The sequence below is a fragment of the Poeciliopsis prolifica genome, unplaced genomic scaffold (genome assembly GCF_027474105.1).
Source record: "Poeciliopsis prolifica strain line A6 unplaced genomic scaffold, Auburn_PproV2 SCAFFOLD048, whole genome shotgun sequence".
In the NCBI taxonomy this organism is placed as follows: Eukaryota; Metazoa; Chordata; class Actinopteri; order Cyprinodontiformes; family Poeciliidae; genus Poeciliopsis; species Poeciliopsis prolifica.
The window spans coordinates 654,765-668,655 of NW_026562423.1; the positions used below are offsets into that span (position 1 = coordinate 654,765).

Consider the following 13,891-nt stretch of genomic DNA (forward strand, 5'->3'; position numbering starts at 1 on the left):
AGCTTCACCACAGAGTAAATGTGCTGAATTTACTTTGAATTCATCCAGGTTGGCTGGAAGCGTGGTGGGTTTGGCTCCCGCCGCCGCAGCCTGGCTCTGACGGGCAGCTGTGGTCTGAGCAGAGGGGGCCGTGGTCGTGGTGCTGAGAGCCGAGCGGGAAGGAGAAGGGCCTGAGCTGGAGGAGGGAGGCTGATCAGCTTGTGGCCTGTGTGGTGAAAGAAAACGGCACAGAGTTTCAAACATCTCTCCTCACAGAGGTGCCCATCAATGCAAATAAAACCCAGATAAAGCAGCTGTTAACGGCGCAGTCCAACGCTACAATCAGGAACTTCAGCTTCCCTGGACTGCGTCTGCACCACAGGCAAATGTTTACCGACACGCAACATTGAAGGATCGTTTTTAGCTCGTACTTCTGCTTTTAATGACACACTTTGTGATCTCGCTCTAAAATGAGCTAACCACAGCAGAGGCGAGAACACACAAAACTACGCCGGACGCTCACTTAGGAGGGGCGGGCAGGATGGTGTGGTAGTTGTAGTGCTGCTGTTGCTGACTGAGAATCTGCAGCTGCAGGAAGAGCTGCTGCTGCTGCAACAGCTTGGCGTAGGACGAGTCCATCTGAGGCGGGCGCTCCTTGTCGGCCTTCTGGTCCGGAGGGATGTACTGGTGGTACTTCAGCTTCTTCACCTGTGGGGCAGAGGTCAGGACATGAGAAACATTCACCATGAGAGGCTCCGTCAAAGCTCAGAGATTTTCCTTAGCAAACTATTCCACAATGCGACACATTCAAGTTTGTATACCAACAAACTTGAATGTGTTTTATTGGAATTTTATGAGATCGAGAAACCCAAAAGTTGAATGGCTACCAATGCTTTTTATAAAAAATTAAAAAAAGAGAAGAAATGAATACCCCAGAACCATCAGAAGCACCTATTAATCAGATTAATCATGAGAACCAATTATTAAAATAACTAATTTAGTAATCCATTAATTGTTAAATGGCATATACAGACTAAACCAAAAGGCAAAATACTGAAACAACAACAAATAAGGACTAGTAATTAAGCCATAATTGTAAAACAAAAACACCTTTGGCTGTAAATAAGTTCTACCCAGGTGAAGCTAGAGCTATACAAATTATAAAAACTATTTAAATATCTTCCATTAAGCACTTTTTGCTATCCAATTATTAACTGGTTAACATAAAAAAAAATAACAGAGATCAATTTCTAGTTTTCTTTGTGGTCTGATCTTTTGATCAATTCTGAATTTTCATTCAAAAGTGTAGAAAACATAACAGTAGGGAAGCACAATCTATCGGTATCAACATTTATGGCCTGTGCAGATATCAACAAATGATGCCCATTTCCATCTTTCTGTGTTTGTGTCAGGAGGGTCACTTTTACAAGATGTCAAAAGTGTAGTAAAATTTATATAATATACATATAAAATATATTGGTAAATAGCAGTTGTCAGCTAGAGTAGTCGAATTAATAGCAGATATCAGTCCAGATTTTCATATCGGTGCGTTCCTTCTTAAAAAAACGTTTTTCTAGGTTCTTGGATTTCTGTAGTTATGTAGATCTGAATAGACACCGAAGATTAAATTAGACTAATATACTTAGTTTGGAAGTATTTAATATGCAAAAAATTTTCAGGATGCAACTTTCTGATCAGAGCAGGAAGTTAAGGGAACATTGGCAGATGTTGGCTGATTGCTGCATTTCTCCTGGAATCAATGATTTGCAAAACACTTTATTTCTACAAGAAAATACAATCGTGCATTATATTACTCGTCTGACACACCTTCTTTACGTTGGATTATCACATAAAACCCCATATAAGTGAATGCAGTTAGGAAATATGTCACAAACACAGGTCTGGTAATTGCAGTGAAAAAAACATTTCCGATTGTGTCAGTGTTGAGTTCATTGTGATTGAACAGAGAAAAAAAAAAAACGGTATTCGTTCCTCTTTTGACGCAGAGTTTTCTGAACAAGAATAAATAATGTCATGCTAAAATGTCAATGTTACCAAGAAAAGCTTTTCTATACATTTAAAGGAACAGACACCAAAGAAAAAAAAAGAAACAGAAGTCATTCCTATTTCGATATAACTCACAGTTTTCAGTAAAACAGTAACTCACAGTAAAACAGAAACTGAAAAAAAATCTTTTAAAACTGAATATAGAACATGCAAAAATGGCAAAACAAATAGCCAGACAACTGGTCACTTTCTTAATTTCCATCAAATTTCCAAACACATTGAGTCACTGGATTACAACGAAGAATAAATAAATCCTTGCTGACCTTAGGTTTGTTGTCCTTTGGTTTCTTCGATCTCTGTGGAGGGCGATCTGAACTCATCTTAGCCTGGGACTGTGGGCAAAAATGGGATTGGGGATTTTAGGGAAGTCAACAGATTAAAATATGAGGAAAGGTGAACCAGTAATGACAGCTCTAATAACAGAGATCACTTCAGAAATCACTGAAGGCAAGTTTGACACCAAATGCTTTAAGGGGTTGTATTATGGTTTTTCTAGGTGAATAGATCCATTTTACAGCACAATCAAATAATTGTTACCATCAGTTATAAAAATGCTTTACATATATAAATTTGACTTCATACTTTATCGGCTTGAAATTGGGCATCTGTCTCTTTAAAAACTATTGCTGTTAATTGTTGAAACTTTGCCTTCAGAAAGTCATCACAACATGGCTCCTCTATTAACCCTCCAACTAAGTTTTTACCAGTGCTGCACTGCGAAGTAGCTCCTGTAGTGAGCTCAGCAGATGAACAGTTCCACAAGGAGTTTGGGAATTGCTGCTGGCTAGTCTGAAGGAGCTAAGTGGGCGAGTCACATGCAAGTGCTGCTGAGTGAGATAAAAGCTTGGAAAAAGTAGCTGCGAGGGGAGGAGCTATGTCTAGAAGGTGGGGCTCGGCCCACCCAGACATTTTGCACAGATGCCATGGGGGATGACAGAAAATCAAAGCAAAACGCCAGGAATGTTTTTGATGAGGGAATAACATCATAACATGATGAAGTCTAGCTTACATCACACTGTCCTTTTAAATGTTGCGTACCTTGAGGTGTCCAGAAGACAGGCGAGAGCTCAGTGCCAACCCATTGTTCATTTTTGGCAGTGGAGGGGAGTCCGACAATCTGACCAGAGGTGGAGCAGGCGGAGGAGGGGGCTGTGTGTGAAACTGAAGACATGGTTGTGGTTAACAGCGCGGAATCTCTCCCGTGATTTGCTTCATTCAGCTGGGAGGATGAGCTGTAATACCTGCGTGGGGGACATGTCCCCGTTCTGGGCCAGCCCGTGGGAAGGGGACAGCTGCGTGACAGCGCTCAGCGGAGAGTCATGATTGGCTAGCTGGTCGGGGGACAGAGCATCGCTGCTGTCTTCGTCTAGAGACGAGCTCTCCCCTCCAGCTCCCTTCGGGGAATCTGGAATGGAACAAGAGACGGTTCTTCAGGTCGCTGTAACAACAACTGGACCTTCATCTTCCTCAAACAAAATCTGAAAAATGTCGCAATGAAGTAACATTAGAGAAGTTGGACAAGATGTATTCTGTGGCTCCTCTGTCGCAACGTGGCTGTGGTAATGCCTCAGCCAGAGGTTATCACTTTGTTTTTAATGCTGCAGCTTCCAGCAGGAGGATGAGTCCTCCCATGTTTCTACACCCAGCTGTGAGGAAAACCCTGGATGTTCTCATTGCTTCCCTGACATGAAGACAGAGTTTGTGGAGCAACAGCTCAGGAAGTCCATGGTACACTGGCAGTAGCAGCCACTACAGGGTTAAAAATGTTCAGCACGAATACTCCTTCACCTTCTGGTGTCTGGAATGTGACACCATCTTCCTGGATGAGAAGTTAATTCAAATCTCATGAATCTACAAAATAGTGATTTAAGACCTAAGAACATAATTTTGTCACGACCTAATCACAAACTGTGAATTTTAGTGGGCTTTATGTAGAGATGCACCGATCTGATATCAGTACTTATATTGATTTCTATATTGAAAAAAATTCTAGATCGGGTATCGATGACGATGTGCCTGATCCATAAGGGCAGATCTATTCCATATAATTCTATACTTTGTGCTCTGAGCGACAAATAACTACTAAAACAATATGTCTTTTAATTGTTTTTCAAGTTTTTTCATTGAATAGTTGTATTGAACTTCTAAAATAAGCAGTTACATTCCTAAGAATGTAATTTTTTTTTCCTCGTCATTGAGGTGGAAATTACATTCATTTTTCTTTTCTTTGCACTGCAAAACCACAAAATTCTACCAAGAATTTATGGTGTAGTTTCTAGTCAGACAAAAGTGACATACAAATAACTTTTCAGCAAGATATCGGAGATTGTTCAAGGATAATCATTTATTAATAGCCGTCTGTCTTTTTTTCAAAACGTCACAGGACTTTTACGGTACTGAACAAGTTTTGTTTATCTGGTGCGAGGCCCAAAATGGTTCTTTGGATTGTCAAAGTTGCAGACTTCTGGTCAACTACATCCAATGCTAATGAGACCCACCAAAGCTTGGAGTTGAAAGTCTTGGTGCACCAACTGCAGTTTTCTGACTGATCACCAGTCTTTAAAAAGCCTGACTCACTGACTCCGATTTTGGCTTATTCTCATTTCTTTTTTTTGAAAATAGCAACAAATTCAGCAAGCTGGCAACAGACGGATGACTGTTGACAAAAAGTTTAACCCTGATGATAAGGTCACAAAGTGTGAAAAAAGGCCTATGAACAGAAAATTATTCATTTGTGTACATGTGAGGTGTGCAGCAACAAAAACTTTCATTTCATGGCATTTAACTCCTATTAATGCAGCCGAGTGTTTTCAGTGTGCGTCGGCGGTTACCCAGCAGAGAGGACTGCAGAGGGCAGGTGACAGACAGGATGTTCTTGTGGACCAGCTCAATGGGACCGGGCCGGTGAGAGATCTTGTCATTGAGGTCGTCGGCCAGTCGCGCCCGCTTCAGCTTCAGCTGCTTGGCCTGCAGGGACGGCTCTGCCGAGGTCTCTGTGGAGGACGCAGAAAAGTAAGAAAAATCATCAGCTGATTGGTTTGGCTCCACAGAACCAGCGAGATCCACCCAGGTGAGTGAGTTTGTGCTTCTTTCAGAAAGGGAAATGACAAGGAGTTTCTTTTGAAAGTCTTGCAGAAGCATTGTTAAAGAAACACTGCTAAAAGGAAGTTGGGTTTCTGAAGATTGCAGATATTGAGCTAAGGGTCTGCGGCACTTCCTTTATTTAATTTCAAACTGAGTTTAAAACCAAAAGAACAAAACATTCAGATGGTTGGTGCCGATAAAAGCAAAAGCAATCAACATTATTAACCCAATTAACACTGAATCTATTAAATCCTTTTAAGAATTGAGACATGATTCTTGCAGAGAAATAAGCAGAATTACAAACAGCTAAAGTTGAGTTTTACACATTTTCTAATTTTTCTCGGATGCTCACCCTCCAGAATGTGCATCCTGACCAGCTCAGAGCGCTCTGGGCGACTCCGGATCTTCCTCTTCAGGTAGTCCTCGGTCTGAAGAGGAGCAAATAACACAAATGAAAAGTACAGCGGAAAGCATTTTCTTCCAGAGAAGAAAATCTCCAACACTTTGTTTCAACCTTTTCAAACCAGAAATTGTTTGTCACAACTCAAACAATTAGAGTTTGCTTTTTTTTTTTTTAGCAGAATTACAAAATGACTTTCTTTTCTGCAGAATAAGTGACTGATTACAGTCACTCATTGGATTATTAGTGGTTATATCACTTAGCTTTTAGCAGAAAAGGGCTCATTGAGCGCTTATTTTACAGGAAAGAAAAAGAATCATTTTCTGCATAAAGCTGCTGCCTCGGTAGAGGAAATCCACGGTGACTGCTCACCCTCGCTCGCTCCAGACTCCTCCGCTGTTCGTGAAAGGCTGCAGGGCTCTTCAGGGCTGCATGGAGAGGCAGGACAAATAAAAAGAAATATGTAAAAAAAAAAAAAAAAAAAAAAACCAGAGAAGAAGATACTTGCACTGGGATGACTGGCAGCTCTCACTTCAATGAGTGAGAACGCACAGCGCTCCAGCTGAACGACGAGTCAAAGCAGAAGTAGCTGCATGTAGAGAAGGTCAGCGGAGCTAATTTGAACCACAGACTCTAAAGACGCTTTATTGAAATCCTGAACTTGGATAGATTAATACCCAAAATAAGACGTGGTTTAGCTAAATGAGATTAACAATTAGCATATGGAGCTAACACATCTAGCAGGTATTGAATTTGCATCATTTTCACTTTGAATTTTCATCTCAAATGTTCTCTTCATTTAAGTCTGTCAGAATAGGCAATAAATAAATTTATTTGCATGATAAAAGGAGTGTAATAATTTTAATTCGGACAACGGTCATTAAAGAGATGCTCCCCTTTAATGTAGCAGAAAAGCCGCCGTTTAAGAAATACAGCAAACATTTGACACCCTGCATGAAGTAGTTAGCTTGCACTACCTGCCACTTTTGCACGTTTTTCCTGTCTGAGCTGAATGGTTATTTCAAATGCAATTTTGGTTACAGAAACTTCAAAATCCATTGTAATCATTGCTATTTGTGTTTGTTTTATTGGTTCATTTTAAATATTTTAAGAATTAATGTTGAATGTTCTTTAGAAATATTTTTTTATATGTTTGAGAGTGGATGCTTGCATTAATAAACCATTATCATCATTATTACTATATTAGTGCAAAATGACATTATTATTTATCGCAATCATTTCTGGGACAATTCATCGTCCAGCAAATCTTGTGAACTTTATGGTTTAGAGTAAACAGAAGCATAACAACAAAAAGAACCACTTTGGTAGCAGAAGGATATTGGGAGGGCAGTGGCAGTTATGATGTAACATAGCAAAGATCTGATTGGTCAACAGCTGGTGAAACCCCAGCTAAGGGTGTGTGTGAATGAGGACAGTGTGGCTAGAGGCAACACCAGCAGCACTGTACTTCAGTGTGGAAGTCATGAGTGATGGAAGAAGACTTCAGTGAGAACTAATGCAATATCTGCATATGATCACCAATTTAAAAAAATTAATAAAGCCATTAATGTAATCATAACCTTCTAAAATGATTAGGCTTTTGAGCCAATAATACAAAGCACTTTTATATTATTGTAAAATTTAAGTATTATCTGTTGATCCAAACCCTATTTAGAATATTGTTCATTGACTTAGGAATTGACTTAGGAATATAAATTCATAATTTTATTTTCTGATTAATTCATTACTGTGATATGGCATTCAGATCACTAAGAGGAATATGTTAGAATCCAGAATAATACAAATGATCATGTGACCTACATGTAGAACATGATCTCAAAGTTCTTTTGTAATTATAAAATAATAATCTATTACACTACTGGGAACTTTTTATGTTATCAACTGAAAATTCTTATTTTTGGCCATGTATTACACTACTATTGTGCATTATATAATGCCATATTAGTGGAGACATTATGTTACTGGTTGCTACAAGGTGTTTGAACTAAAGTCAGAGGAAGCACAAAAGTTGTTCAAGGCTTTAATGGCAAATCTAACAAAGATACAATAAGTAAATGAGGAAATGCTTAAGACAGTTTCACACATCTACACTAAATCAGAGCTTTAATATTAAGCTGGACATATTAATTATTATGTCCAGTTCATTTTTGTGATATATAAATTATATCTGTCTTTCAAAGAAGATGCTCTCTCCTTTCTAGTTCAGTTTTATCTGAATAAACACCATCATCACATAACCCTGAAGAGGCCATTCTTAATCAATAAAGCTGAACATTTATAATGATAATTTTCTAAAGCCATAGTAGACATTTTCTTTAGACAGACAAATTGTTTCATGAGTATAGAAAAACAAACAGATTGAGTTTTACAGTTTCTCGTTCTTGAAGAGTAATCTGAATTGGCTGAAACGCTGAGAAAAACTTTATAGAGGAAAGTGGCCACAAAATCACTGATTGGTGAGTTTCAGCCAGTAATAAAAACCAGAATCAGAATCAGATAGACCATTTCAAAACAACAGCCTCCTCCTTTTGGGACAACTTGGTTTAAATGCAGAACAAGGAAAAGAAGAAGCGAAACGTCTCAGCACAACTATTCCATGAACTAATTATAACTTTCACTTTCTTCCAATGCCCCCCATGTTCCCACGGACACACACACAGGTCCACAGAATAGCTTCTGGATCTTCAAACCCTAGAAAGATATAATGCATCCAAGAACAGCTGAGACTGTTTGTATTGTTTCATTTCTGTTCATTTTCTAATAAACTCTTAAGCTTCACAATGACAGCAACCGGGTGGACGTGGGTCAGCTACCCGAGTCAAGAATATTTCAACAGACTGTGGAAAGTTACTCACACACGCTGCCCCCGGCTGCTAAAACCAAGGCGAAAACTTGATGCCAGTTCTCACCTTGTACTGTTTCTACCACTGCAGTGACGCATTCATGCTTTTTTCAGGTGAAAACATCAACAGCATCATTTGAACATCATTTGAAATGTGGTCGGGTTTTTACTCAATAACTAAAGGGCTCATTTGATCCAAAAATACCAAAAGCTTAAGGCAAAAATGACAACAGAAGCCCAACAGATACAGTAGCACGTCTACAAAAGTTGAGGAAAACTGAAGAATATGAAGATTCAGCTTTGCATCTACAGGTTTATCTAATGGCACCCTGGTCATAATGTTATGCCTGCTGTATATACATGTTTTCCTTTTCCTATAGTAATGTGGAGAATGTGGGTAAACATCATCTGGTTTAGCTTAAAAAAAGAAAAGTTGTCAAACAAAAGAAGGTTTGCCTCAAAAGTGCGTAGGGATCGGGATCCAGATGGAGGTCACAAAAACAAACTTGGGGTCAAGCTAAGCAAATAAAATGGTTGATGTTTACTGTATTTATAAGAGAAATTCAACTTACAAACTTACTTAAAAAATTATAATAACAATGCTGTTTTACTAAACCTGTATAACTAAGCTACTAATAAACTCAAATATATATTCAGGAGTTTCTAATATAGTAATTCTGGAGATCCTAATGGAGGCAGAGACTGAATGAAATGATGTCTGTGTTTAAAAAACCCCCAGAAACGTAAGTCATTTCATCATCGTTTTTCTGTATCAGATCAATATTAGCTGATACGAAACCTCACATATCTGCATCAGGAAAGAAGCGGATAGATGCGTCCCTTACTGCAACCAAACAAAAACTTGTTACTTGTCAACATTGGCAACTAAATTTTACTTTACGTTTGGCAATAAATCTTTAGGTTCATCTCTTGAGCTGAAACGTTTACAGAAATACCACTTAGAGTGACACTGTTGTATTTATTGTTTCGCTTGAAACAAAAAAAGAAAAAGAAAAGTCAATATATGAGGGTTAGCGTGCAGACTTAACACAAAAAGATTCACAGGTTTTATGCAGGGTGATGATCTGTGCCAAACTGAAGGCCAATGCTGGGTGGCTGTGGCCCAGAATGAGGAGAAGTTATCAGAAGATCAGTAGTGTGACTGCTTCAGACACAAATGTTTTCCAAAACCCCCCAAAGAAATCAAAATGAAGCTCTGCTTAGAGTAAAAATCAAGACCAAAGAGAAGAAACAACTGAATTAAAAGCGAGTTCTGACTGCATCTGGGCTAAGAAGCTCTGAAATAGTTCTTTGCATGAAGTGCTTGCGTGCTCACATTTCAGAGCAGCCATAAAAATAAAAAAGGGTTTTTTCTAGTTTACCCCTTCTTTTTTAACTGTCTGGTCCTGCTAAATAAAGCCATGGTAAACAGTCAATATTAACTTGTCTGTACATCTCTCCAAACTGAGATCAGACACAGAAGGTGGAGTTAACACATTCTTGGTGTGCAACACTGACTGCTGCCTTTGACTTCAGACCCAAAATGAACGCTTGATTAAAAAGATGAAAAGATACTCTTTATGTCAAAACTAACAGAAAAAATATTTTAAAAACATGAACCAACTGCCTCTTGTGATGTGTGTAACTCATGAAACAGGAAGTGCTTGGAGAAGAGGAAGCTGCCCTATTTGATAACACAAACTGGTGCAAAAAGACGCGATGTGTGCGATGTATGCGGAATGCACTTATTCATACCGATAACACAGATAGGGGCCAACATCTTCAGAAGAGAAGTGAAGAGAGGAAACTGTGACTGGACTGTTCGCAAAATGTCACTGAAGGCTGAAGTTTTCAGTTTGCAACAACAAACAATTGAATTCAAGAGGGAATTAAACTGTAATGTAACAAAATACTCAACAGTGTCAGTAGGCAGCACATGCTGATGCAGGAAATAGAAAAGGCACCCTGTGACCTCAGTTTAGGGACACGGAAACACTACCTGAGGCACATTAGGAGGCAATAACCCCCACCCAAAAAAGCAGAAATTTATCAACATTTCTCTTCGGGTAACTCTGAGTAGGTATGAGGTTTTCTAAGGAATTGAACTGCATCATCTGCGTACACATAGATGTGAAGGAACGCAATGCAAGTTTGGTGAAACATACAAGAAAACGACGCAGATTAGAGATTCAAAATGTGAACTTACGTGGCATGATCCCTTGGCTGACCAGCTCCTCTCGAGTGCGTCTCTGCTGAAGTTTGAGCTGGAGGACTGCATGGACCCAGAGATGGTGAGGAGAGAGAAGAGAAGAAGACAGTCAATTGCAGCCGGCGAACGGAGGAAACCGCAGAGATGGAGCTCTGAGCGATGTCAGCAATCCATCCGTCAATTTCACACAAATAAATGTGGTCGAACTGAGTTGAGGACGACCTGCACTCTCCGCTGGCCAGTTCATCCTCCCAGTTCCCCCTTCTTCATTTTCTCTTTTTTTTTTTTTGAAGTCAAACAGAAGGCGGGTACAAAGTGGGTGTAGACAGACTACTCTACACTTCCTGTTTCTAGGGGGTTTTCTTTTCTTTTTTTTTTTTGCATCAGGAGTTTTCAGCTGTGTGAAAGAAAACTCATCATGCATCAAAGAAATGGAAAGCAACTACAACCTAAAAGATCAAAGAAAGTAGGGCCAAAAAAACCCAACAAACTGACATGCCAGATTGTGAGCAGACCAGTTCTGATTAGCAGGTAGATGTAGCATGTGGGCCAACTGCAGCAACATTTCAAAACAGGAAGTACTCGTTACATAATCGAACAGCAAACAGACAGAGCTCTGAAGAAAACAATGCTTTGCAAAATGACTGGGACCTTGTTTAACCTTTTTGTAACCAGGGTAAAATCACTGATAGCTCCTCAAACTGGCGATAAAAATAGATAAATTTTTGATTAGGTCAGCAACATGAAACTTGATGATCAACGTGTGACTGTGTATAGAAACTGAATTTCATACTTCACCGTGATATCGAAAAACAAAAAAAAAGTGATGCCGACTTTGATTATAAACTAATGATTTTGATAGAAATTTGCGTGTAGCAGCGAACACAGTCGTTTATTAGCTGTGCTGTGATGGTGAGTGTGTTAATCTTGGCACACTGTTGGGTCTATGTTGGTGACTCTTATTTTGAAGTAGGAAAGGAAGTTGCTCTTTAACTACCCAGTTGGGTTGACAGAAGAACCATTGTTTTTCCCAGTGTAGGCTTGGTGGCAGGCGACTAAGCTTTACTTTCCTCCCCACCAGGATCAGTATTTTTTAAATTTATTTTTATTTAAATAGTCATTCATAAAAAAAATTAATAAAATTCTTAGTTTAAATTTTTTTTTTAAATGTTATAAAAAATGTGACTTCATCTTGTTCTTGAACGCATCATCGTGAATGTATCGCTGCAGCCAAAATTAAAGGAGCAATGCTGGTGCAGTTACACTCTGATCAAAATAAACAGGCCTTGTTTTGTGTGCATCATCTTTCCCTGCTGGTGTAAAGTGTGTGCGTATCTATGCAGCAAGACACATTGCCGAAGACTCCAAAGTATTTGTGGTCAGCCGTTATGTCTGCTACTTTGAGGACACCCTGCACCTGTCCCTTCCCACTTATAAAGCAACGTCATTGACTTGCTAACCAGTTAGCTGATGCTATCACAACAATTCAGGGCAGGAGTGCAACACAGAAAGCCTTATGAATTACTATGAGTTTTTAGGCCTAACGATGTAATTCCTAAGGTCTTACGGTCATCACTGGCTATGGAGGCGTCCCTTTTATTTCAACAAGTGTGCATGCTTTACTTCCTGGGCTATTAGTCTAATACCAGAGACTCTTCCCTGGAAGCAGAAACATGCCGGTGACGTAAAAGCAGATCTGGACTAGAAGATTGAGACTTATAGGTTGTGTAAACCGCCTTCGCAGGCAAATAAAAACATAAGGGAGCTCTGACACGTCGGTGCAAACCAATGATGGCATGGTGGGTACACTGTACTTCCAGGGAAGAGGTTTATTCTGGGAAAGAGAATCCTACACTTCCCCTCTATTCTTATCTCATCATACTCCCCTCCTTACTTATTTATCCTCTTCAGCTCTCTTTCGTCTTCCTATCTTTATTCCTAAAGTTTAATCAAGTAGGGCTGAAGTCTGTTTATTCCAGAGATACTAGCTTGAAGAGTCTAATGATGACAGGAAGCAATAAAAAGCAACCCACAAGTGACCGTAGCTCTTCAGCTATCAACAGAGCCAAACATGTCTAAGGTCAAACAGCGTATTCCAGTGTGAACACCTCATTTTCAGCTGGAACACTAAAGACAAAACACTTGACGACTGTAAAGTGTTTGTCCTCAAGTCTTGGTATGAACTCTACACGGGAATTAAAAGCAAACATTGTACTAATGGGGAATTTGCATGCCGGGAAGTCAGTACACCTTGGACTTGTTCTCATCTTGCTACTACATCGAACTTCTACATACTTTATTCGGATTTCAGATGATAGACCAAAAGTCTTTTCTTGTGTACGTCTCTACCAGCTTTGCTACAGACGGAAGGTTTTGTCCATTCTTCCTCACAAAACAGCTCAAGCTCTGTCAGAGTGGATGGAGAGCATCTGTGAAGATCAACTTTCAAGTCTTGCCACAGATTCTCAGTTGGATTCAAGTTTGAACATTGACTAGGCCACTCAACCAACATGAGTATACCATGAACTAAACTATTCCATTGAAGAACTAGCTACACATTCAGGACGTTTAACATGTTTCTCCAAAGACTGCCCAGTATTTAGCTCTAATCATGTCCAATATACTCCCTCCTAAAGAAAAACATTCAAACAGCATCATGTCACCCCCACTACATCACCATCCTCACCTGTGTCAGTCATGTGCAATGTAATTTTTCTCCTACATATAGCATTTTGCATGTAGGCAAATTCATAGTAGACATGTGTTCTCTACCTCAGCAGTGGATCTCTATAGAGTGACCACAAACCTTTCACCTGCCTCTCTGATCAATGTTCTTCTTGACTCAAATATAAGTTTAGGTGAACTCCCATGTCCTGGTGCTGATATCAAACTGAAACACGACTCAAACGTTTGTAACTTATTTTGCAGTTTGGAATATTAGAAAACGTGATTCTACTGAAATAGAGAGCAATATTTCAGTAGAAACAATACGCATGAGAACAACTGACCTATTTATTATTATCCAATGGGTCTGAGTACAGGATACAAACGCTGCTGGATAGACGCGCTGGGCCAGTCTAAATGCTGGTATTAGATGCTTATATCAGGCCCATATAATCAGATACAAATTTTATGTTTTTGGCTATCAGACCAATATCTACAGTATATTGAATTACCCCTAATAGTTCCGTCATTTCCCCTTTGAATTCTGTATGACAGACAATTCAGTCTTCTAAATTAAATTACACAAAGATGAACTCTATGTCTTAGGGTGTCCTTATTGCAGTTT

The 13,891-nt window shown here is 39.4% G+C and overlaps 1 protein-coding gene across 7 annotated transcripts in view; it reads right to left on the reverse strand.

Annotated features, from left to right (window-relative positions):
• The window catches only part of mrtfab (myocardin related transcription factor Ab), a 48,742-nt gene that overhangs the window by 8,664 nt on the left and 26,187 nt on the right, over positions 1-13,891 (reverse strand). For 5 of the 7 annotated variants that reach the window (XM_055057597.1, XM_055057601.1, XM_055057600.1 and 2 more), the window contains 9 exons: positions 10,600-10,665; positions 5,903-5,958; positions 5,483-5,558; positions 4,878-5,039; positions 3,288-3,451; positions 3,085-3,207; positions 2,310-2,378; positions 503-687; positions 34-205 (listed from right to left, as the gene is read on the reverse strand). In XM_055057597.1, the coding sequence (XP_054913572.1) occupies positions 34-205; positions 503-687; positions 2,310-2,378; positions 3,085-3,207; positions 3,288-3,451; positions 4,878-5,039; positions 5,483-5,558; positions 5,903-5,958; positions 10,600-10,665 (1,073 nt within the window). Of the gene's footprint in view, positions 1-33; positions 206-502; positions 688-2,309; positions 2,379-3,084; positions 3,208-3,287; positions 3,452-4,877; positions 5,040-5,482; positions 5,559-5,902; positions 5,959-10,599; positions 10,666-10,824; positions 10,979-13,891 lie in introns of those variants that run through there. The other 2 variants (XM_055057595.1, XM_055057599.1) reach the window with 2 other exon arrangements.